Below are 23,688 nucleotides of genomic sequence, written 5' to 3'. Positions count from 1 at the left end.
AGGTCTGGAGCTTGCTTTGTCCTTCCCCAGGTCGTCAGCCTTGCCCACAACCTCATCTACTTCGGCTTCTACAGCTTCAGTGAGCTGTTGCGCCTGACGCGGACGCTGCTGGGCATCATCGACTGTGTCCAAAACCCACAGCTGATGATGCAGGCGGTCTACAACGATGAGGTGACGGGTGAGTCCCTGCTCCAAAACCAGGCACGGTCCCAGGGGAAGGTAGTTCCTGTGGTCTGCCCAGTGCTTTCCAGTTTGGGCTGCAAGAGAGCAAGCTGCAGGTTTGGTTGTGTGGAAATTTGGGCTGGGTATGCAACAAGAGACAGGAGATGCTGAGTCCTTGGCCACAGCAGAGAAATAGCCAGTCCTTCCTGCTGGTTCTCTGGTTAACAGCTACATTTGCACTTGAAGTGGGCCCTTCCATCAGTCTTCTTCCCCCTCTCTTCCCTCCGCATTAACTCTGTGGCTGCTTCTGCAGGGAAGAATGTGCGGAGGTCGATCCAGGGCGTTGGGCAGATGATGTCCACCATGGTGCTAAGCAGGAAACAGTCCATCTTCAGCCCCCCGAGCCTCAGTGCTGGCTCTACCCCAGAGCCAGTGGACAGAGGGAGGAGCATTGAGAACGAGAACATTGTGGTGATGGAGACCAAGCTGAAGATCCTGGAGATCTTGCAGGTGGGAGCCGGAGGAGCATCGTGGAGCTGCGGGTGGGACCTGTGGGATGGGGTGGGAAGATGTAGTTTTCTGATGCAAGGAGGCAGATGGTGTGATGAGAGGTCTCACTTTTGCTTTCTTCCCTCCCCGCTACTGCCAGTTCATCCTGAACGTGCGGCTGGACTACAGGATCTCCTACCTGCTTTCCGTCTTCAAGAAGGAGTTTGTGGAAGTCTACCCCATGCAGGACAGCGCGGCCGACGGGACGGCTCCAGCCTTTGACTCCACAAGTAACTCTTCCCCTTTGCTCCTGGTACAACCCCAGCTCCAGCAGCTCTCCATCCTCCACCTCTGCTGGGAGGGAGCCCAGGGGATCGGAGTTTGTGCAGGAGGGATGAGGTGTCCCGTGTCCATCGTGGACGCTTGGACATGGGCTGGGAAGCTGGGCTGGATCCTGCGGGGTTTCTGCTGATGCACCGGGATCGTGTTGGCCACCTCATTCATCTCCCTTTCCTCTCCCTGCAGCTGCAGCCATGAACCTGGATCGGATCGGCGAGCACGCAGAGGCCATGTTCGGTGTGGGGTGAGTCCCTGCCCCTCTGGTTCGTAGGTAGCCTGGCTGTAGGGCCCTTCCTGTACTCACTCTGAGGCTGAGAGCTGCAGGTGATGAGGAAGACAAGACTCTAAAGGCTAATGCAGCTGTCCCCATCAGCCCTGAGGGCTGACTGAGTACACGCAAGCTCCCACGTGGCTGCTAACGCTTTCGTCCCGGCTTCAGGAAGACGAGCAGCATGCTGGAGGTGGATGACGAAGGAGGGAGGATGTTCCTGCGGGTGCTGATCCACCTGACGATGCATGACTACCCGCCGCTCATCTCCGGCTCCCTGCAGCTCCTCTTCAAGCACTTCAGCCAGAGGCAGGAGGTCCTGCACACCTTCAAGCAGGTAACCCCCCAGCACCTCGGTGCTGGTCCTGGCTGGGCTGGCTGCACCCGATGGCCCCTTTGCTTGGGAGGGGGGTCCGGGTGCGGATGGGAGTGGGGTCTGTGCCCCAAACCGGCTGCACAGGGGAGCCCCCGGGAATGTCACTGCAGGTTCAGCTCCTGATCTCAGCCCAGGATGTCGAGAACTACAAGGTGATCAAGTCAGAGCTGGACAAACTCCGCACCATGGTGGAGAAATCTGAGCTGTGGGTGGACAAGAAAGGCAGCGTCAAAGGGGACAGCACGGGGGACGGGAACAAGAAGGAGAAGAAAGAGGTGAGAGCCCTGAGCAAGGTGCTGGGAACTAAGTGGGGAGAGGACTGGGGGGCAGAGGAGCAGCTCACTTCAGTCCAACACCCAGCAGCTCTCATTGGGCCACACACACCTCTTGGGGAAGGGTCCTGTGGGGTGCAGTTGTGGCCCAGGCTTTGGAGAGGTGTGGCGGGACCCTGACGCTGCTTCTGTCCCCTTGCAGCACACTGCTGATGAAGAGGTCATTGCTCCAGGAGAGAAGAGCAGCGAGAACTACCAGATAGTCAAGGGGGTGAGTGGGACCGAAAACTGTCCCCAGGGCTGGCTGGGGCACCTGCAGGAAGGGACAGGGAGAAACTGGGGGGGTACTTCCAATCTTTTCTGGGGTTCAACCATCCATTGAGTTCAGTCTCTTCTGGGGCACATCTGGATATCAAGCAGACCCCTGGTGCTGGTGGCCATCCTGGTGGCTCCCAGGCTCAACTCCCCTCTGGCCTTGCTCCTTCTCTCTCCAGATCCTGGAGCGGCTCAATAAGATGTGTGGTGTTGGCGAGCAAGTGCGCAAGAAGCAGCAGCGCCTGCTGAAGAACATGGACGCCCACAAAGTGATGCTGGATCTGCTGCAGATCCCCTATGAGAAGGTGGGTGGGCAGAAGCCGGCTGGTCCCAAAGCGTCTGGGCAAGGGGTGGGGGACATAGGGACACCCTGGGTTGGGCATGGTTGGGTCCTGTGGCTGGGCAAGGCAGGAGGGGCAGCAGCCTGCTCCATCCCTCTCCAATCCCGGGTGTTTGTCCCCTCTCTGCCCTTCCTCAGGGTGATGCCAAGATGCTGGAGATCCTGAAGTTCACCCACCAGTTCCTGCAGAAGTTTTGCGCTGGCAATCAGGAAAACCAGGCCCTGCTGCACAAACACCTCAACCTCTTCCTGACCCCAGGGGTAAGGAGAGGGGGGCAGCGGGTGGTCACAGGCAGCAGCACGGGGAGAGGCTTCAGCACCGCTCCTGGGGCTGAGAGCAGGAGATGGAAAGGCCAGGAGACCCCTGGAAGAGGCAGAGCCGGGGCATGATGGGGGCTGTGCCTCGCAGCCCCCAGCCTCACCCTGTCCCCCTGGTTCTGCAGCTCCTGGAGGCCGAGACGATGCAGCACATCTTCCTCAACAACTACCAGCTCTGCTCAGAGATCAACGAGACAGTGCCACAGCACTTTATCCACTGCGTGGCCACCCACGGCCGCCACGTGCAGTACCTGGACTTCCTGCACACCATCATCAAGGCCGAGGGCAAGTACGTCAAGAAGTGCCAGGACATGATCATGACCGAGGTAAGCGCCTCTACCCCTTTCCCCTACGGGGTGCAGCGGGGCACGGCTCCCAGGAGGAGTGTGCATGGCTTCTCCCTCGGGCAAGAGCCTTCCCAAACATGCCAGTTTCTCCCTGGAGTTGGAAAAATCTCCAAGAGATGCAAAAATCTGAGAGCCAGTAACCATTATGCAGTGCCACAAGTTGTGATTTACGATTGCATCGCAAATGTCCACTTTTCCCCATAAACGCACAACCCATTCACCCGGGTGCTCCCTCTCAGCCCTCCCCGGTGCAGAGGATGCATTTTTCTGCCTCTCGAGGTTTCTCACCCTCCTTCTGCGGGGCGGTGACCAGTGACCCTTCCCCACAGCTCACCAACGCTGGGGACGACGTGGTGGTTTTCTACAACGACAAGGCGTCGCTGGCCACCCTCCTGGAGATGATGACGGCAGCCAGGGATGGGGTGGAGGAGAACAGCCCGCTGATGTACCACATCTCCCTGGTGGACCTGCTGGCCGCCTGCGCCGAAGGCAAGAACGTCTACACGGAGATCAAATGCACGTCCCTGCTGCCCTTGGAGGACGTGGTGCGGGTGGTGACACACGAGGACTGCATCACGGAGGTACGGGGTGCCTCTCGAGGAGGGCACCGGTGGCTTTGCTCTGTTTTCTGTCCCTCTGATGGTGCCCGCACCCTGTCCTCTCCCTCCCCGGCAGGTGAAGATGGCCTACGTGAACTTTGTCAACCACTGCTACGTGGACACAGAGGTGGAGATGAAGGAGATCTACACCAGCAACCACATCTGGACTCTTTTTGAGAACTTCACCCTGGATATGGCCCAGGTGCGTGAGGAGGGCCAGGCAGGGGTGACATGGCAGCAACGGCTGCTGCATTGGGTGGGGACAGCTCAGTGCCACTGAGGCTCCTTGAAGCCTGGGGAGTCCGACAGGGGGCATGGGCACCATGGGGACTTGTGTAGCTGCCATGCTGGGGAGCAGTCAGAGCTCTGGCACGGACCCAGGAGCTGTGTCACCATCCATGTCCCTTGGCTCAGCAAGGTCTCAGCAGCTCTGCATGGCAGCATCATCCACCCAGAATGCTTGGTCACCTTGCCCTGGTGCCATCAGAGTCCTCCCTTCTCCTCACAGATGTGCAAAAAGCGAGAGAAGCGCCTGCCGGACCCCACGCTGGAGAAGTACGTGCTGACGGTGGTGCTGGACACCATCAACGCGTTCTTCAGCTCCCCCTTCTCGGAGAACAGCACCTCCCTGCAGGTAATGAGGCTCTGCACGGCCGGGCCACGCACGGAGAGGGGAAAAGGGCTCACCAAGCCCTGAGGAGCGAGGTATGGAAGCACCTTGCTCTGATCCAGACCTGCCTGCTCTCTCCTTCAGACCCACCAGACCATTGTGGTGCAGCTTCTCCAGTCCACCATGCGGCTGCTGGAGTGCCCCTGGCTGCAGCAGCAGCACAAGAGCTCGGTGGAGGCTTGCATCCGCACGCTGGCCATGGTTGGTAAGGAGCCGTGCTGCGGGTATGCTCTGCTCCCCTCCAGCCGCGAGGATGCAGCTGCTCAGGGCTATTTCTGCTCCAGCAGAGCCCTTGCCCCTCCCGCAGCCGTGGCAGGGTGCCCTGGAGAGGCTGCTGGCTGGGAACCGGGAGGTTTGGCTCTGGGATGTGCTTTTTGGGCTGTAATTTTGGTGACCGGGGTGGCCAGAGGCGAGCTGAAGGCTGGGTTTGGTTGGGAGATTCCTGGTGTGTCCCTCCTGGGGCTGGGCCCAGAAACAAAGCCAGCATTTATGGCAGATTTCCCTCGCCAGGACTTTGCCCTCGGCCTGCCTGTGGCTGCCTGGTTCAGCGTGAGGGTTGTCAGCACTGAGTCACCATGTGGAAAGCATTGCGTGGTGGTGAGACACCGGGTGGGGACAGCAGCCAGAGCCTTAGGATTCCCCTTTGTAATTATAGGCAGGGCACTTACAAGCTCCTCGTGCTGGGCTTTCCCAACTGCAAAGCAGAGGCAGTGCCTCTTTCAGTCCTCTTTCTGTCAGTCTAGGGGGGCTGCAGGCGACGTGGTGCTGCTCTGGGGAGGGATGTATGGAAATCCTGCACCACAACCTACCCAGGGGCTTTTTCTCTTGTATTTAACTCCTCTCCTCTGTGCTGCAAATGAAGAGCAGGAGAAGGGGTGCCCAGCCTGAGGCAGCGTGGCAGGACCCAGCCGATGGCATGGGCTGGGCTATGGCTGTCCCCAACCCCGGCTCCCTCTCCCATAGCCAAGAGCCGCTCCATCGCGCTGCCCATGGACCTGGACGCCCACGTCAGCTCCCTGCTCAACAGCAGCTCCACCAGCACTGTGCAGAGGAACACATCTAGCTACAAGACGGCCACGCGGACCTTCCCCCGCGTCTCCACCACCCCAAACCAGTGGGACTACAAGAACATCATAGAGAAGCTGCAGGTACGGGGCCAGCAGGTGGTGGTGGCGCAGGTCAGCGGCGCAGTGTGTCTCCACTGCGAGGCAGCGAGAAGACATGGGCTCTGCAAGCCTGTCCCGTATTAGTATTTGTGTCTCCTTGGTATGTGTTGAGCTAAAGGTGTGCGCTGTGACTTGTAGGACATCATTAACGCCCTGGAGGACCGCTTGAAACCGCTGGTGGAGGCTGAGCTGTCCGTCCTGGTGGATGTCCTCCACCGGCCAGAGCTGCTTTTCATGGAGGGGACGGAGGCGTACCAGCGATGCGAGAGCGGAGGTTTCCTGTCCAAGTGAGGATGCTTTGCAATTGCCATGGGGTTGCTGGGGAAGGGCTGCTGACCTTCTCCCTCTGTGGGTTTTGCGCCTGCGGAGTGGAGGGGTGCCCTTGGGGACCCCGTGTCCCTCTCGGCTGCGTGATGATGGCTCTGCTGTGCGTGGCCAGGCTGGTGCAGCACACCAAGGACCTCATGGAGACGGAGGAGAAGCTGTGCATCAAGGTGCTGAGGACGCTGCAGCAGATGCTGGTGAAGAGGAACAAGTACGGTGAGAGGGTGAGCACCGTGGCCCCATGGCACATCCCCTGTCCCACTCCTCGGCTCTGGCTGCCCGGGCTGGCAGCACCCTCCCCGTCACAGCCCGTGGGCGCTCAGCCTTGTTCTGCTCTGGCACTGGCACTGGGAGCCTCGTGACGTTTATTTGTCTTGGCAGGGCAACCTGCTGCGGAAAATGCTCCTGAACAATTACCTGCAGAACAAGAAGTCCAGCTCCAAAGGCGAAATCATGGATGCTGCTGGGGGAGGTGAGTGCCCCTCTCCTGCCTTTCCTCATCTTTCTGTGCTGCTCTCGCTCATGTTGAATGCCTGGTTCCCAAACCATGGTGGAATAAGGTCTGTAGCTGGTCTCCATGCTCGCACCTCCATGGAAGTAAAGGATTTAGGGAGAAGAGGGGATGGGTCTGAGATGTCCCTGGGAGTGACTTGGCCGTGCTCCTTCTCTTACACCACCATCACATCCGTCTGTGTCCTCTCCTGCAGGCCAGGACCAGGACTGGTCCGCTATCGCTGCTGTCCAGTGCCGGCTGGACCGAGAAGGGGCCACCAAGCTGGTGGCTGACCTCATCATGAACACCAAGAACGAGAAGATCTTCCAGGAGAGCATCCTGCTGGCCATTCGGCTGCTGGACGGAGGCAACACTGAGATCCAGGTGCTTGTGGTGGGCACCAGCCCCCGGGGACTGGGCAGCCGTGGTTTGATGTGTGCGATGCGAGGGTCACAATGTGCAGAAGACAGGGGCGCAGGGCAGTCCTCAGCCCCTGGCCGGTCCCCGAGCAGCAGACTTTACCAAAATTTTAGGTGCATGCATTTGCTCACCATCTGGGGGAGGAACTGCAGAAATTTCTGTGCTTTCGGGTTTTCCAGCTTGGTGGCTGGATGCTGTGAAAGGGGCAGGTTGTTGCCGAGGGTTTCTGGAGTAATGCTGATGCCCTCTGCCGGGTATTGCGGAAATGACTCAGATTTGCAGCTCTCAGGTGATCACTTGCAGGTTATCTTGAATTCCTCATCATGGGGAAGCCGACGAACTTTACACACAAAAATCATGGGCTTCCAAGCCTGGAGCTGCTGTAGTTGCTGCTTGCTATGTCCCCAGCCCTGCCCAGGGTGAAGGGGGGCACAGGCACAGGGGATGATGCACCCCTATGAGTCCAAGAGGACTGTGATCTCCAGGGCTATTGGAAATAATCCTGCTTGCCACGTTATCCCAGGCAAGGGCTGGAGTGCTGGAGGCTAGTGGATCAGAGGGGCAGGCTGGGGTGGCTTGGATACTGCAGCAGAGGCTGGAAGTGCTGTCCTCCCTCCTCCCAGAAATCCTTTTACAACCTCATGACGAGCGACAAGAAGTCCGAGAAGTTCTTCAAAGTTTTGCATGACCGGATGAAGAAGGCGCAGCAGGAGACCAAGTCTACGGTGTCGGTGAACATGAGTGACATTGGGAACAAGCCTCGTGAGGACAAAGACGAGCCCGACCCTGGCACCAAAGGTATGGGGTCGTGTCCTCCCAATGCCTGCCTCGTTGGACAGCCTGATACTAATGAGGTTGGGTTGCCCAGCAGGACGAGGAGAGGCCTTCGTGATGCCAGGCACCCCCTCCCGATACCCGCTGGCGTTAGGGTTTCGGAAGGGCCATGACGGTGGTGAGCAGGGCCAGAACAACGAAATGGGGGTGACGGTTCTGATTATGGAGCCTATCCTGCGATTCCTGCAGCTGCTGTGCGAGAACCACAACCGGGACCTCCAGGTTGGTTCTAGGGGCTGCTAGGGACGGGGACAGAGGCTGTAGGACTGGGGTGCAGGAAGATGGATTCTGCCCCAGCAGGGTCCAAAAAAACATTGTGCTGGCTTCCCTGTGCCTCAGTTTCCCCATCTGCAAATGCACCATCCTTTAGGATTAACTTTGCTTGGTGTCCTGGAAGGAGCCGATCATGGCACAGCTGTTTTCATGTGACTGGGTGCTGCTCTTGGGGGGGTCTGTACACTACAGGGGAGGCCCTGAGCCTAATTTTGCATCAAAATTAGCTGGAGGTTGTGCTGGGAGTGGGGCCAGAACCTGGTGTCCCTGTCAGAGTGATGCTGCTCAAGCTTGTAACTGCAGGCTTTGCTCGACAGAACTTCCTCCGGTGCCAGAACAACAAGACCAACTACAACCTGGTGTGCGAGACGCTGCAGTTCCTCGACATCATGTGCGGCAGCACCACGGGGGGGCTGGGGCTGCTGGGGCTCTACATCAACGAGTACAACGTGGCCCTCATCACCCAGACCCTGGAGACCCTGACCGAGTACTGCCAGGGGCCCTGCCACGAGAACCAGGTCTGTGCACATTGTTGCAGGTCTGGGTTCGTCCTTGCGTGTCCCATCCCATCAGGGATGCCCAAGGAAGGATTTTGGGGGATGCATGGGACAGCAGCAGGGATAGGGGCAGCTCTGGACTTCAGGGTGTGAAGGAGAGCGCAACGTGGGCTGCAGGGGTTCCCTGTGGTGCACAGGGACAGTGTGTGGGTTACGAGCTCCTGCTTGGCTAGATAATATGGTGATGCAAAAAATAATATGGTGATGGAAATGGTGCCACTGGCAGGGAGAGGAGGGATCTGGGGCTCCTGGAGCAAAAGGGATGGTTCAGCATGAAGGCAGGGCACAGCTTTGGACCTGAGCTGTGTTGGAGGTGAAGCCGGGAGGGATGGCATCACCCGTGGGATAACCTCACTGCATTGCTGCCCTAGAGCTGCATCGTGACCCACGAGTCCAATGGGATCGACATCATCACAGCCCTCATCCTCAACGACATCAGCCCCCTCTGCAAGTACCGGATGGACCTGGTCCTGCAGCTGAAGGTAGGCAGGGCCTGGGGCTGGGATGGTGGGCACGTGTGTGCAGCACTGTGTGGGCTCCCGGCTTGCTGGCACGTCCGTGGGCTGAGCTGTGGGGTGAGAGGGATCTGAAGCAGGGGCTGCGTGGGGCTGGTTCATCTCCTGTGTGCATGGCTTGGATTTATGGCAGCCCGTGGTGCAGGGGGGTTCTGCCACTGCAAGGTCCTGAGCACAGGCAGGGCATAGCTCCTCTCAGCACGGGTTTCTCCCTGCCAGGACAATGCCTCCAAGCTCCTCTTGGCCCTCATGGAGAGCAGACACGACAGCGAGAACGCCGAGCGGATCCTCATCAGCCTCCGCCCACAGGAACTGGTAAGGGCCGAGTGGGGTGGGAGGGTGAAAGAGCCCCCACGAGCCCCTGTAAGCCCCTGGGCTTGTGGCTCCTGCTGGAGCTCCTACACCTCTGGCTCCTGGTGCAGTTTCTGGCTTGCAACCCCAAAACCACCTCGGGTGCTGCCCTGACACTGCTCACACACCACAAGCATCCGTCCTGAGTCGGGTTCCCGGAGCTGTTTGTGGCCAGAGGAGGAAAATGAGGTGAGGAGACCAGGACAAGCTCACCTGCCCTCTGCTGCCTTCCAGGTTGACGTGATTAAGAAGGCCTATCTGCAGGAGGAAGAGTGCGAAAACGCTGAGGTTTCCCCCCGGGAAGTCGGCCACAACATTTATATCCTGGCGCTGCAGGTACTGACGCTGCAATCTGCCATGACAGCAGGGCCCCCACCAGGCTGGGCTCCCCATGCTGTGCTGGGCTCCCACTCACCGATTTGCACATTTTTCTCTGTGTTTATTTACATTTCCTCCAGCCAGGCTGGGAAATGTGCTTTTTGCCTCCCACAAAAACCCAGCACCCTGGCTTAGTGGCCATTCCCCTAATCCCCCTAGTGCGCACCCCGTGTCCTGCTCTGGTGTGCAGAGGCTGCTCCGTCCTGTGCTAACCCACTCTCGCTGTCCCCCTTGCAGCTGTCCCGTCACAACAAGTCCCTGCAGCAGCTCCTGAAGCCAGTGAAGCGCATCCAGGAGGAGGAGGAGGAGGGCATCTCGTCCATGGTACGGAAAGCCCTCGGGAACAGAGGCAGAGCTCCCCGACCCCAACCAAAGGCTGTGAAAAGCTGCTGCTCCCAGCCTCACTAAGCTGCCCTGCTGCTTGTCGTTCAAGATTTGATGGGGTTTAGTGTTCCTGGGGGTGGGGGGACTGAAGAAAGAAAGATTTATAAGAGCCAGTGTAGCCAAATCTACAACCCAATGGCACGTGCACCCGTTATAACCCAGCTGCAGAGAGCTGTGTGTGCGGGGCTCCCTGGGGAAGGCTCAGCCATGGGTGACATCCAGCTTGCTGCAGGGTGCTGCCCTGCTGGGCTCCTGCTCCTGCTACCTGCTTCCTCCCTTCCCTTCAGAAAAGGAAGGACTGAGTCCTTTGCTGTCATTTCTTGCCTCTGCCTTAGATCCCGTACAAGATTCAGCAGTAATGTGATTTCCCTAGGGCTTTAGGGGCATTGATTTGTAATTTGTGGATTAGCAGCTTTTGGATGTAATTATTGCAGGGAATCGAATGTCTGTCACCTCAGGGAGCGCTCGTACTCCTCTAGGAAGCTTTAATTCATTTGCTTTTCCTTGAAACCTAATCGGGTTCAGTACGTTTTGAGGAACGGCGTTGTCAGTGCAGTTAGACCCGAATCCCCCCGGCTGTTCCCACTCTCATCCTCTCTCCTCTCCCCACATCCCAGCTCAGCCTAAATAACAAGCAGCTGACGCAGATGCTGAAGTCGACGGCTCCCATCCAGGAGGAGGAGGAGGACCCGCTGGCGTATTACGAGAAGCACACGTCCCAGATTGAGGCAAGACCTGTTTGCTGCTGGGTTGCTAGTACACACACGGCTGATGAATCCCACGTGTGCTCCGGCTGTCTCGTGCCCGGTTATTCTGCACCGGGAGCCTTCCCATCCCTGTGCCTGCTAAAAGCAGACGGGTCCTTTGTGCTGCACAGAGCTGGAGGTAGTAGCAGAGCCCGTTGGGTGCTGGGGGAGCACAGGGTCCCCCCAGACCCTTCCTTTCTCTCCCCACAGCAGCTGGGATGCAGTGGGAGTAGCCCCATCCTTGCTTGTTGGGGTGGTCCATGTGCTGTCAGTGTTCGTCCCAGCACAGCCACTCAAGGATGCCTTTGCTGGGTGGAACTGTAGCGTTAGATGTGTGGCTGGTGATATTTGGATTTGGGGAGGCACAGCTGGGGCTAGGAAAGCGGAAACCAAAGCGTGGTACGGGCAGGATCTGACGGCACCCTCCCCTTCGCCCTGCTTCCTGCAGATTGTGCGCCTGGACCGAAGCATGGAGCAGATAATCTTCCCGGTGCCTGGCATCTGTGAGTTCCTCACCAAGGAGACCAAGTACCGGCTCTTCACCACGACAGAGCAGGACGAGCAGGGCAGCAAAGTCAGTGATTTCTTCGACCAGTCCTCCTTCCTCCACAACGAGATGGAGTGGCAGAAGAAACTGCGCAGTAAGAGCAAACCAGACCTTCCTTTAGCACTGGCCAAGCTCGGGCTCTTTGAATAGCTTCTGTTTTGAACCTGGGGAACCAGCTGTGCTTTGAGGGGGCTGTGAATCCTGGCAGCAGCCTGCAGATCACATCTCTGCCCCTTGTGCCCCTTGCTCTCTGCAGGGCACAGCGTGCTCAGAAGTTTGTAGGGAGTGGAGGTTAATCGAGACCTTCCAGCCCAGGGATGTTTCCTCCATGCCTGTTAGTGCAGTTCCCCTGAAATGCCTCTTACAGCACATTCTCCGGGACAACACCGACAGCTGTGTTCCCCTACAAAGTCCGCTCTTTATTTGTTTTCAGCTGCCTTTTCCTAAGCCAGCATCTAGCAGCTGTATTTGGGACATAAACTTGTTCCTCTGCACCATCCAGACCCTAGGTGCTTTCAGGGCTGCACCAGTACGGACTTCCTGGCTTAAAATAACAGGAGCTCCGTCAACAGGAGTTGCACTATAAATACAGCGATACAGCTAAGAGGTAGTGTAGCAGCACTGAAAACACTTGCAGATCCAGTCTAAACTATCTTAGGAATTCGGCAGGAAACAAGTTTCCAGTATGGCTGGGAAGTTGCTGGCTGGGTCTCCTTTGGGACGGAGAATCAGGCTGAAAACACAAAGGCGCTGTTGTTTTGAAGGATGCGAGGATGTAGGAGGTGGGAGATGGGGAGGAGGGGGAAGTAAAGAACGAAGCCAATCTGATTCCAAGGTGCCAGAGCAGGTCAAAGGCCCCAGGAGCCGAGAGGTGTGAGCAGTAACGATTTGAACGTGCAGTTGTGTTTCAGAAGATGAGGAGGGAGCTTTTGTCAATGGCAAGAAGGAAGCGGGAGGCAAGGGTCCCTCCAGGCCTGCTCGCTGCACTGAGCCGAGCCGTTTGGATGTCGGGGAGGTCAGAGCCTTCCCCAGCTGACACGAGGTTGGCTGAGATGTGTGTCTGCCTCCTCTCCCTCCAGGCATGCCGCTGATGTACTGGTTCTCCCGCAGAATGACGCTCTGGGGAAGCATTTCCTTCAACCTGGCTGTCTTCATCAACATAATCATTGCTTTCTTCTACCCCTATGTTGAAGCCACCTCCATGGGTGAGTGCCCCTGTGTTCGCTGCTCCTCGGGTTGGTGGACAAAGGAGACCCTCGTGTGCAGGGAGCACTGGTCCCCGTACTTGTGTTCTCCCGACCCTTTCTCTCCTCTTGACTCCTAAAGCCCCAAGCCTTTTCTGCTGGTCCTGGCAAGGGACTGAATCAAGATTTCAGTTGCCAGCCCTCCCACGACTTCCTTCTTAGGGAACAGTCTCTTCTCCCCAGGCTGTACTTTCTGTGTTTGTAAAATGGAGGAAGTAATGACAGAATATGTACCAGCTGTCTGGAAGTCTTAATCATTTACAGTGGTTGTGAGATCTCAGATAAAGGATGTTAGAGAAGTGTATCAGTAAGGACCATCTTAGCCAACACTAGTCTCTGCGGCCAAGCATCATTTCTGTCTTTTTTCCCTCTGTTAATCAGCACGATAGTTTTTTTTGGACACTTAGGACAGCAGCACAGTGTCGGATTGACAACGTGCATTTAACTTCATGCCATTTAGTTGTTGTGGGTCTTCTCTTTCCAGGAGTGCTGGATTCCCCACTGATCTCGCTGCTCTTCTGGATTCTGATCTGCTTCTCCATCATGGCCCTGTTCACCAAGCGTTATGGTGTCAGACCGCTCCTCGTGGCCCTGATCTTGCGATCAATTTATTACTTAGGAATTGGACTCACTCTGAACATCCTGGGAGCTCTCAATGTAAGTTCTCATCACGCTGCTAGAAAAGGAGCACAACATCTCATAGCACAGGAGACTGTTCTGCATTCCTGAAGTGCAGCAAACTTCACTCCTTCCCATTTCTGGTTGTTCTCCAGCTGACCAACAAGATTGTGTTCGTAGTGAGCTTTGTGGGCAATCGTGGCACCTTCATCCGAGGCTACAAGGCCATGATCATGGATGTGGAGTTTCTCTACCATGTTGGCTACATCCTGACGAGTGTCCTGGGACTCTTTGTGCATGAGCTCTTCTACAGCATCCTGGTACAGTAAATGCAGATTTTTGGGGCTCAGACATAGCCAGAACGCCCGGTTAGAAGCTAAAAGTTTCTTGTGACATCTTCCAGGAGCTGATCGATAACGGCAGTGAGAACAATGCACTGTGCTCTAATCTTTGCGTAGGCTGATCTTTCTGCCTTCCGACAGTATCTATTACTGTCCTTCCCAGTCTTTTGCTATCAGACTCTTTCTAATCTCTACTCTGTACTTTATCTGGGTCAGCTGGGAGACAACGTGAGCTGGTGAGGGCAGAGGCAGGGGACTTGTGTCCTATTCTCGGCTCTCCTGCTGTGCATAAGTCACTTCATTCTTCTACAGTAAGATGGAAAACTTAAATGCTTTATGTGAAAGTTAGTCGATGTCTCCTGGGTGATCCAAGCTCTCGGGATAAAAGGGGTATAGGTAGGCCAGGCATTGTCACAGAAAAGCACCCTATGGCATTTCTTTGCTCCTGGTCCTTTCAGCTGTTTGACTTGATCTACCGCGAGGAGACCTTGTTTAATGTCATCAAAAGCGTGACGCGGAACGGGCGCTCCATCCTGCTGACAGCCCTCCTGGCGCTCATCCTCGTCTACCTCTTCTCCATTGTGGGCTTCCTGTTCCTGAAGGATGACTTCATCCTGGAGGTGGACCGGCTGCCGGACAGCAAAGCCAAAGGTGCTTCAGGCCATTCCCTTGCTGGGCTTGGGCCAGGCGGAGTGTGGGCCTCTTCTGCAGCTGGATCATTGCAGGAGACCCTGGGAGCACGGGGCCAAGCTCCTGGGAGCACTGGTTTGGGGCTGGGGGAGAAGGCGGCTGCCTGCACTGACTTAGGGACCTCCTGCTGCAGAAAATGGGGTTTTGGGGGCTAGGAGTGACAGCAGAGAAAGGGGTTGGCAGCTGAAAATGAAGTTTATAGTAGAGGTCTTACTGAAACCTAAGCAAAAGATTCAAAACCTAGAAGAGGCTAGGAGAATACAAATGAAGCTTCTTTATTTTTTACGTTGCTTGAATATTACAACGAGATGCAGTTGAAGAGCACCTGGACACAAGCAAAGAGCTTTGCTAAGGCAAGCTGATGCCCTGACAAGGCTGTGTTCTCTTTTACTTGCAGATGACCCCTTGGGGATGCAAAGGAACATGGAGACCTTCATGGAGTCATGCAGTGGAGACAAAATTAGCTGCTCTGCTGTGCCCACTGCCTTGGAAGGTAAGCAAGCTCATTAGAAAGCTGAGCTCTGTTAGCAGCAGAGTAGGCTGGCTGCTTTGTTTGTTTCCATCTTTGAAAAGATGCTGTGAGATTTTTCTGAGCTCGCTGACAAACAGCCCACTGTTTGGCACATATTAAGCAAGAGGCCCGCAAGCTCTGTACTGACCCTGGCATAAAAATGTTGAAATAGATTCAATTTAGTCATAAAGAAAGTGGGAGCTTTGGGAGTGCTCAGCCAAACACCTCCACTGCAAGAAGCAAGCTGGAGGAGCTGCTGGTTGGGAGATCCACACCGAGCACCTGCTCCCAGATGGGACACTGCACCTCATCTTGTAGCTTGGGATTCTTTGCAGTGGTACTTCTGCCCTGTGTGTGCTCTTTTTGCTTTTATTCCCCCCTGCCCTCCCTCTGGTATTCTAGAAGCAGACGCTGACCAGTGGGAACGAGCCTGCGACACGCTGCTCATGTGCATTGTCACTGTCCTGAACCACGGCCTGAGGAACGGAGGGGGTGTGGGTGACATTCTGCGCAAGCCATCGAAGGATGTGAGTTTTGGCAGCACGTTGGGCCCCTCTCTGCCAAGTCCTGCTGCAGATCCCACTGTGGAGCTGCCCTTCCTCCCTGGAAACTGTGGCACTGCCAGCTTTTTCCCCTACAGCCGTCCTTCAGTGCTTTCCTCCTCTCTTCCCCACCACACCCCAGTTATTGCTCCCCACCTTGCACCCTCAGCCTACGGCCGTTGCAGCAAAGCACAGTTGGAGTGGCTAGAGGAGAGGTGTGCGAGACGCATGTCTTTTTTCCCATTTGTCCATTACAGGAATCCTTGTTTCCTGCTCGGGTTGTCTACGACCTCCTCTTCTTCTTCATTGTCATTATCATTGTCCTCAATCTCATCTTTGGGGTCATTATTGACACCTTTGCTGACCTGAGGAGTGAGAAGCAAAAGAAGGAAGAAATACTGAAGACCACTTGTTTCATATGTGGTGAGTGCTGGGACCCTGGCTCAGTGTGCCTGCAGGAACTGCCCCCATGTGGTCCCTCTCTTTTAAGGTTGACCTGTGACATGAAGGAAGGAAAGGAGTTTCAGCTGGTTTGGGTTTTCATTTGGTTCACAGCAAAACTTAAATCTCTTCACTGGTGGTGGCTGCAGAGTGAGGAGGCTTAAACAAGGACACAAACCGAGAGGGGAAATTATTCTTCCTCGCCTCCTGTTAATGAGGTGTTAAACTAAATGCCACGTTGCGGTGTTCTCGTCGCTGTGATCCCTCCTGGGACCAACACTTATCAAGTGGGGGAAAAAAATGCACCATATTACTAAGGAAATGAAGTACAGGAAAATGTTCCAGAATGCTTTCAGTCATAGGAAAGCATCCACAAAAGCCAATCCAAGCTTAAATATAACTTTTTTTTTTTCTTATTGGATCCACTGGGTGCATTTTGTTCTTTCAGATATACAGGCAGGAAGCATAGCTAGTAGTACTTTAAATAGAAGCCTCCTGAATACACGACTGGGTTATTTTCCCCCTGCTTTCGATGCTTGTTATGTGCTAAATGCCAACTAATTATTAAAAGCACTTCTTGAAAGTCACACCTGGGACAGGAGGCAATTATCTGTACTTCCTTTCGCATTTGTTTGCTTGCTCACTTCTTACCTTCTCGTCTCCCCTCCACCTTCTCTGTGCTTGACTGCCTTTCCCAGGACTCGAACGGGACAAGTTCGACAACAAGACAGTGTCCTTTGAGGAGCATATTAAATATGAGCACAACATGTGGAACTACTTGTACTTCATAGTGCTGGTGCGAGTGAAGAACAAGACAGACTACACCGGGCCTGAGAGCTACGTGGCGCAGATGATAAAGGTACGCGCCCTCTCAGAGCAGCTACCCCAGGGAAATATTTGGGAACAATGGGCTCGCCAAAGAAAAACAGTTTTGAGAAGAAACTTTTGCAAAATATTTAAGAATGTTGTTGTTCCTTGGGTTTCTTAGGTGGTTAATTCCACTCAGCAATCTCAGCCAACACTGCATTGTCTATTTGATGTTTTGTACTGTGTATTTAAGGATTGAACCAAGGGCAGAACCAGGCAGTACAGAGTGTGACTTCAAGGTTATTTCAAGGCAAAAAGGGAGGGTGAGGAAACTTAGAAAAGAAAAACCTCTGAACTTGAATCCAGATGGCTGTATAAAAAAAGGTGCAAATGGACCAGTGGTGGAAAATTTGCAAGGATACATACAAAATGAGCTTTGGGGAATTTCTTTAGTCCCCAGGCATAGGCAGGCTTCCTGTTAAGTTCCACCTGGTCTCTTTCCAGAACAAGAACCTTGACTGGTTCCCTCGGATGCGAGCCATGTCGCTGGTCAGCAACGAAGGGGAAGGAGAACAGAACGAGATCCGCAACCTTCAAGACAAACTCAATTCCACGATGAAGCTGGTATCCCATCTCACCTCCCAGCTGAACGAGCTGAAGGAACAGGTACTAAACGCTTATAAAAAAAGGAACACCTGAGTGTAAAACCCCCCTGTCCTTATCAAAATAGACAGCGAGGCAGAACAGGAGGCAGCATAGGCAAGAACAGAAGGCAGAACCAGCCCCATCCAGTACAACTCTGGATACAAAGCAAAGGGCTCGTGTTCCTGACCCCCAAAACAGAGCTACACTTGGGTCATGTGCTTTTTGATACTTCCTCACCAAACTCACAGGGTGTTCTGGCAGATGCTTAAAGCAGCCTAGTCAGTCACAGACCTGAGAAGCATGCTAACAAACATAAAAAAAAATCTGGTTTCCTACCTCATTTTTGTCCTTGTTTGAATTCTAGATGACAGAGCAAAGGAAGCGCAGACAAAGGATGGGGTTTGTGGATGTCCAGAATACCATGAACCACTAAGACAGAAAAAGCATCAGCTTCACCCACTGAGGGACTGAACGTATCTATCAGCTGCTGAGGCTGCTTATTCCTGGGTCCTGCGCACGGACATCGCTGTCAGAGAAAGCCGGGCCATGCGGAGGGGCTTCCAAGTCAACATTTTCCTTAGATCGCTTGTAAGCAATTCAGGAAGCAATGACTGGCGAGGATTCCTCAATACCTGGACCCACATGTTACTCCAATGCCCTTATAGGAAGATAAATTATACAAGACTTTTATTCCTCATTGCAATAACTCTTTTATTTTGCAAACGTGGGGGGTTGTATCTTTATCTCCATGTGCTACGTGTGGGTGGCCTCCACCTCAGGTGTAGTGTAACTAGCGGTAGGGCTGCAATATTTAACACATTCCAGGAGCGTCACTAGTAAAACATGGAACTTTGCAAACCAGCCATCATCTCTGCTGTACCTGTTCCATGCCGATTCCTCTCCATTTAGAGTTCTGTTCATCACAGTGGTGCAGTAAAGAGGCGCTAAACTCAAGGATATGGATTTGAGCATTTAACTCACCAGATGAGGATGAGTACCTGCGCTAGTACTACGTGGACTGGTCTTTTGTCTTGTGTGGACAAAGAATATCTGGGCAGTAGTAGGAGACTGCAGGTTTCCAGGAGTTCACTGTGAAGGGGTGTCCTGTGGTTTAGTTTCATCTCTGGTGTAATGTTTTACTTTTTTTTTTGTTTGTTGTTGTTGTTACTTAAGAACTAAAGTGTAAATTGCCTTAAGTAAATTAAAAACAAAAATCAAGTTATAATAAAAACTTAAACATGGTAAAGAAACCTCCCTTCCTGTACACTCGGGGATGCAACAGGGCTGTTAGAAATAGAAATACAGAGCAATCCAAAGACCTGAAGCCAGAAGGTCTTACCCTAAGTGCTCCACCACCCAATGCTCTTGGTTCCAGCTGTTAAACATTACAATGTAGCCATAGAGAAGATGAAGAATGCTACCATGATCAACTACCTTGAACACCAGCCTTATTTTCTGAAGCTTTGGATCAGAGCCTGCTGCAAAGTTTCAAATTCTTTCACTACGTGCCAGGAAAACACAGTTCAAACATAAAAAGGAGCAGCTGTTGGTGCTGCGTGGAGCCAAGCAGAGTCCTGGCATAGCTGTGTTCTAGACACACATCCTTCCCAAGCCAAGCAGTGCTGCGGCCATCCCAGCTACATGCCTGTGCCTCTGCCTCCAAAAACAGGGGCTGATGCAAGCACTAGAGCTTTAAAAGGGAATAAAACTGAGCCACAACAAAGGACTAAGCAGAATTGAGCTTTGGTAGAGTAACACATCACAAAAAACGATCTTCACCCCTCACGTATGCAGTAACCCCTACAGAACCTTCCTTCCATGCTGAGGAAAGCCTGTCCAGCAACACACTGCTCTAGACCATGTATGGGACTAAATCCCATTACACTCTTCTTAAACTCCTCTCTCATCACCATGGTAAACGTTCACCCTCAGTCATCTCCTGTCTTCCCAAACAGGAGTTCTCCAAAGGAAAATAACTTGTGATAATTAAAGTTATGCCAGCTCAATTTCACTGTTACCAGTGCTAACACAGAACCACCATTACAGCTGTATTTCTGTGTTATCACCACTGCTGGCTTCCCAAGCAGATTTAAAGCTAGCGTGGTTGCACCTATGTGCTCTGGCATTTCCTGATGGTCTGTTTCTCATAATACAAACGATCAGATCTAACAACACAAAGCTCCTTCTTTTACATTGATCCAAGAACTTTCGTCACAGATGTGTTCAGGTATGGCCTAGATTTCCAAAAAGAAAAGAGTGGGTGTTAAAAATAAAGAGTATAGGGTGTAGGTCTGAACAAAAAATGCTGTTGCTAAGAGGAATTAATGGTTTTATTCATCATGGCAACATACAGAGCTTAGGAATATATACAGAGGAGAATCTGGGAGTTAGCCTATCACTTCAAGTCCTCTTCAGATTTCTTGGCGGAAAACCTTTCTCGCAATTTTTTCCATGTTCCTTTTTTCATGTCTTCCATCTGTTTGAGAATGTCTGCAAAAGGAGAAGGGAGAGGGAGATGGGGAAAGAGGAAGAAAAGCAGAAAAGCAAAAGCATGAAAATCCCTTTTTTAAGCCCTTTGCCTTACATATATTTGCCTTTTTTCACTTCTCATCTTAATGAATTTCTATTTCAGGACCTGAGGCAAGTTTGTTTTCCCTTCCAATCAATTGTGCTGGGAGTCCCTTATCACTAACAACTAATATTCAGTTTCCACGCACTGCAATCGAAGTTAGGAACTGGAGCAGAACAAAACTGCACTAGCTTCCTATATGGCATTTAATAAATGATTCGGCTGAGAGTACTTCTGCATTGTGGTACCCTGTTTTCTCTCAAAGTCTAATACAAGAGAAGAAATACTGAAGGGAATATGAATGCAGTGAAACAGAAGCTGAGAATTTTCCAGCGATGTCGCAAATGTGCATTTTTTTCACACAGCTCCTGCCACTCTGTCTCAAAGAGCCTTTGCAAACCCTCTGCTATTCCTGCCCCCTGCAAAACACAATCGACTTTTTGTCCTGCTAGATTACTGAAAATCTCCTCAATTAAGCCTGTACTTAGTTCTTGTTAACCACCCTAATAAACTTGCACAGCAGTCCAATTCAGTCCTTTAGTAACTGGTAGAAGTATAAAGCCAACACAACAAAGACTAGAACGCACTTTCTCTCTTGCACTGATTTATTCCCAAATCAATCACAGTATTAATACCTGTTGCTAGAATCATCTTGCAATCTTGCACTGTCACTCCAGTGAAGCTTGTTTCTTTCAGGCGTGGATACTTCACAAACAAACAGGCAGGTGAGAGAAGGAGGAAGAGAACAAGATGTTACTTGTAGTGCACTAACACAGGTAATTATGTCACCAAATAATAGAATCCTAACTTATTTTCCATCAAGCTCTAAGAATTCTGTTCATCCATACCAGGAACTATCATCTACATTGTTCATACATGTCACAGAGGCCAAAACGTCTGCAGCTTTCAGACTGAAAGCCAAGAGACTGAAGGCACCCGGCAGTGCAGCATCCACCTGACTGCTCATTTGCCTGCTCCATTCCCAGAAACCCTGCTGGGATGTGGCCTGCTGCACCGACAGCTGCAGGTCCCACAAAAAAGGCTGATGATGGCTAATACCAAAATGTTTACCTTGTTTTTGTAGTAGTTGGTGTGGATTCTGAGTAAGCTCTCATACATTTGGTCACAGGTCTCAGGGTCAGCAATCTGGAAAAGGATAAAAGTATCGCACAAGTCCCGTTTTAAACCTGCAGAGCAAAACCATTTCATTTTAGCTAAAAGCTCATGAAAAGAACAGTAAAGGAGTATCTTTGTTACTTTTTCAGAGCAATGCAGGATGCCGGCGACCCCTATTATGCTGCTCCAGAATGCAGCAAATTTTCTTTCCCCTCCATCTCTCACCAGCTTGGCCTACAAGAATAATGAGGCACCTAAGTTCCAGAATGAACCTTGAATTCTGCTCAAAAAGATACGACAGATCAACTGAGCACACAGCTAACGCGAACATAGCTGTACGGTTTTCTCACGCTTACTGGCCAGCACTGTGAAATCTGTGAGATTTCTTTGATCAAAGGCTGGTTTGGCCGCCTGTTTTATTCTAAAGGATCAAACAGGATAAGATACTAGGATGGAAGGTATAAAATCCTGGCAAGGCTAAAAATAGTTTATAATTGATTAGGGAAAAGCAGCATGTAAGGCACCGTACAGCTTGTGAAGGGTAAATGGATTTCTATTTTGGTCTAGTAAGTTGGAAAGATTTTGCTGATACCTAAAACTCTCCGAGGTGCCTCCAACAGGTGCATCTGCCTTGCACAGCCAGCTATTTAGCAGCACGAATGGCATGTCAACTTCTTTTTCTATCCTACAGTGGGGCCAACCTGACCAGAACTCTGCATTGCTGCTCGATGACATCAAACATAAATGATTAAAACGGATACATGAGTAAGTATAGTATGAAGAGCAGCAAGACAGAATAAAGTGAACACAGCTCATCTGTCCTCAGGCACTGGCACATGTTCAGCACAAGGCAGGTGATGCCTCCCTCCCCTGTGCAAGCCAGGAGAATGAAGGAAAGGCTCTCCTGATACAGCAGGTAATGGCTGCTCCGGGAGAGAGGATACAGGGACAAGCAAACTGTTAAATATAAGCACCATCACGCAGCTACCTATTAAATAGGTAGCTGAAATAGTACTGCCTGTAAAAAATCAGCAGATCTTACTCCATGTGAATTAAACGGGCATTACACTGACAAAATGTCTTTTAAGGTTCTAGCGCTTTTCTCCTACATTCCTCCTGCTGTCTGGCAGTACATTTCCCTTTACTGTATTAAGTCTTTATACATACAAATTGACATCAGTGCTGCAGGCATCAATTTAGATTTTCAAGATGAGTGGCAGCTTTGGGATCTCGTAACCAATTGGTGCAGCACATTCAGCTGTCCTGGGCATATGAAAAAGCAATAAGCACTTTCTGAAATGTCTGCTGCAGCTTATTCTGGTGACCGATATAGAATTAGGTGCCTATAATGGCACATTGTAGGAGAAAATGCACACCTGGAACAATGTTTTTATGCAAAGAAAGGGCACATTTACATTCCACAGCACCACCTCCAAGCCTGTAAATGACTGCAGCCCAAGTCAAGTGTTTGCTTCTTTTATTTCAGTATTGAAACCTGAACTCCAACACAGTTACAGCTGGAAGCCAGCTTTAAAACCACCGCATCCCAGCAGTGATGGATTTTGCAGCGTACCCCACCCCGTATCGTGTTATCAGCCCATCCTCACAGCAAGCAAACCACCCTGAACTCCACGACGGCTCTGACAAATTTTCTGCATCCCACTTCCCTGAGCGCTGCAACAGGGGGTTCGAAACCCACTGGAAGAGGGCACCTCACAGCACATATCGCAACCCGTGCGAGATCTCCGCGTACAGCGAAGGTGCCTGGAGGGAAAAAAGGAAGGAAGGAAGGACAGAGGGAGGGAAGGAGCGCAGCCCGGCCCCGCCGCACCCCCGGTCCCTGACCGGACCCCCAAGGCTCCAAAATGGCGCCGGGCCCGGAGGCGAGGCAGCGGTGGCGCACCGCGCATGCGCAGCCTCCCCCCCGTCTCCCTCTGGCTCCAAAATGGCGCCGGACCCCGAGGAGGAGCAGCAGCGGCGCACTGCGCATGCGCATCCCGCCCCTCAGGCCCTAAGATGGCGCCGACCCCTGAGGCACAGCGGCGCAGCGCGCATGCGCGGCCCTTTTCCCCCATCTCTTGCCCAGCCCTCAGCGCCCCGCGGGCCGCTTCCGCCCTCACCTGCGTGTTCTCCCCCTCGCGGAAGGCCTGCGCCACCCGCTGCCGCAGGAAGATGCCCAGGTCCCGCTGCCGCTTCGTCTCCTCCACCGGCCACTCCTCGCACAGCTTCAGGAACCGCCGGTACCTGGTGGCCGCCATGGCGGCCGGGGCAGCGGGCACGTGACGGCGGCCGCAACTACGGCGAGCGAGAGGGGCCGGGGGTAGGGTGCGCATGCGCAGTGACAACGCGGGTGGGGGGGGCAATGGGGGGGGGGGACGTTGGGGTGCTGCCCCTGTGGTGCTGCCATGGCGGGCTGCTGGCTGAAGGCAGCGTCAGGGCTGGGTTTCTGGCAGGTTCAGTGCCTACGGAGCCCTGCTCGGCTCGCCCTGCCGTGTGGGGAGGTTGTGCTCTGGCTCAGAGTCGCCTCCAGGCAGGAGGGTGGTTAAATGGTTGGAAATGTCACTAGTCACAGAATTGTCTAGGTTGGAAGAGACCTCAAGATCATCGAGTGCGTTAATCAGGCACTCAGGCGTGTGCTCAGATAATGATTAGGGGTGGAGAAGCCCCCCAGGGTCACCTGC

General features: G+C 53.2%; 2 protein-coding genes across 6 annotated transcripts in view; one reads left to right on the top strand and one right to left on the bottom strand.

The window, feature by feature from the left end:
* ITPR3 (inositol 1,4,5-trisphosphate receptor type 3) overlaps window positions 1–18,572 on the top strand; it is a 40,330-nt gene extending 21,758 nt beyond the window's left edge. For 2 of the 3 annotated variants that reach the window (XM_084498023.1, XM_084498021.1), the window contains 38 exons: window positions 31–178; window positions 476–672; window positions 812–941; window positions 1,177–1,234; window positions 1,430–1,595; window positions 1,745–1,909; window positions 2,109–2,177; window positions 2,401–2,526; window positions 2,700–2,822; window positions 3,005–3,205; window positions 3,556–3,807; window positions 3,902–4,027; window positions 4,334–4,459; window positions 4,580–4,700; window positions 5,459–5,643; window positions 5,800–5,948; window positions 6,101–6,209; window positions 6,367–6,457; window positions 6,693–6,862; window positions 7,522–7,696; window positions 7,767–7,954; window positions 8,323–8,523; window positions 8,934–9,044; window positions 9,297–9,392; window positions 9,663–9,764; window positions 10,044–10,130; window positions 10,808–10,918; window positions 11,385–11,577; window positions 12,563–12,688; window positions 13,212–13,384; window positions 13,501–13,665; window positions 14,145–14,337; window positions 14,774–14,869; window positions 15,290–15,414; window positions 15,687–15,852; window positions 16,569–16,729; window positions 17,182–17,343; window positions 17,687–18,572. In XM_084498023.1, coding sequence (XP_084354149.1) covers window positions 31–178; window positions 476–672; window positions 812–941; window positions 1,177–1,234; window positions 1,430–1,595; window positions 1,745–1,909; window positions 2,109–2,177; window positions 2,401–2,526; window positions 2,700–2,822; window positions 3,005–3,205; window positions 3,556–3,807; window positions 3,902–4,027; window positions 4,334–4,459; window positions 4,580–4,700; window positions 5,459–5,643; window positions 5,800–5,948; window positions 6,101–6,209; window positions 6,367–6,457; window positions 6,693–6,862; window positions 7,522–7,696; window positions 7,767–7,954; window positions 8,323–8,523; window positions 8,934–9,044; window positions 9,297–9,392; window positions 9,663–9,764; window positions 10,044–10,130; window positions 10,808–10,918; window positions 11,385–11,577; window positions 12,563–12,688; window positions 13,212–13,384; window positions 13,501–13,665; window positions 14,145–14,337; window positions 14,774–14,869; window positions 15,290–15,414; window positions 15,687–15,852; window positions 16,569–16,729; window positions 17,182–17,343; window positions 17,687–17,755 — 5,412 coding nt within the window. In that variant the 3' untranslated portion in view covers window positions 17,756–18,572. The remainder of the gene's footprint in view (window positions 1–30; window positions 179–475; window positions 673–811; window positions 942–1,176; window positions 1,235–1,429; window positions 1,596–1,744; window positions 1,910–2,108; window positions 2,178–2,400; window positions 2,527–2,699; window positions 2,823–3,004; window positions 3,206–3,555; window positions 3,808–3,901; window positions 4,028–4,333; window positions 4,460–4,579; window positions 4,701–5,458; window positions 5,644–5,799; window positions 5,949–6,100; window positions 6,210–6,366; window positions 6,458–6,692; window positions 6,863–7,521; window positions 7,697–7,766; window positions 7,955–8,322; window positions 8,524–8,933; window positions 9,045–9,296; window positions 9,393–9,662; window positions 9,765–10,043; window positions 10,131–10,807; window positions 10,919–11,384; window positions 11,578–12,562; window positions 12,689–13,211; window positions 13,385–13,500; window positions 13,666–14,144; window positions 14,338–14,773; window positions 14,870–15,289; window positions 15,415–15,686; window positions 15,853–16,568; window positions 16,730–17,181; window positions 17,344–17,686) is intronic. The other variant, XM_084498022.1, reaches the window with a different exon arrangement.
* A 1,062-nt stretch (window positions 18,573–19,634) lies between these two features.
* On the bottom strand, window positions 19,635–23,296 carry UQCC2 (ubiquinol-cytochrome c reductase complex assembly factor 2). Of its 3 annotated transcripts, XM_084498032.1 has the most exons (5): window positions 22,839–22,905; window positions 21,600–21,728; window positions 20,963–21,078; window positions 20,527–20,596; window positions 19,635–19,812 (listed from the first exon to the last, which is right to left on the bottom strand). In XM_084498032.1, the coding sequence occupies exons 2-5, from the start codon at window positions 21,631–21,633 to the stop codon at window positions 19,718–19,720; spliced, it is 315 nt and encodes a 104-aa protein (XP_084354158.1). In that variant the 5' UTR covers window positions 21,634–21,728; window positions 22,839–22,905; the 3' UTR covers window positions 19,635–19,717. The 3 variants fall into 3 exon arrangements, with proteins under 3 accessions (XP_084354158.1, XP_084354156.1, XP_084354157.1); XM_084498030.1 differs by lacking the exons at window positions 21,600–21,728; window positions 22,839–22,905 and adding an exon at window positions 23,128–23,296 and having other exon boundaries at window positions 20,963–21,037; XM_084498031.1 differs by having other exon boundaries at window positions 21,600–22,906.
* Between the last annotated feature and the right edge of the window lie 392 nt (window positions 23,297–23,688).

Source organism: Aythya ferina, assembly GCF_964211825.1.
Source record: "Aythya ferina genome assembly, chromosome: 25".
Classification (NCBI taxonomy): Eukaryota; Metazoa; Chordata; class Aves; order Anseriformes; family Anatidae; genus Aythya; species Aythya ferina.
This window is presented reverse-complemented; position numbering and strand designations above follow the sequence as displayed.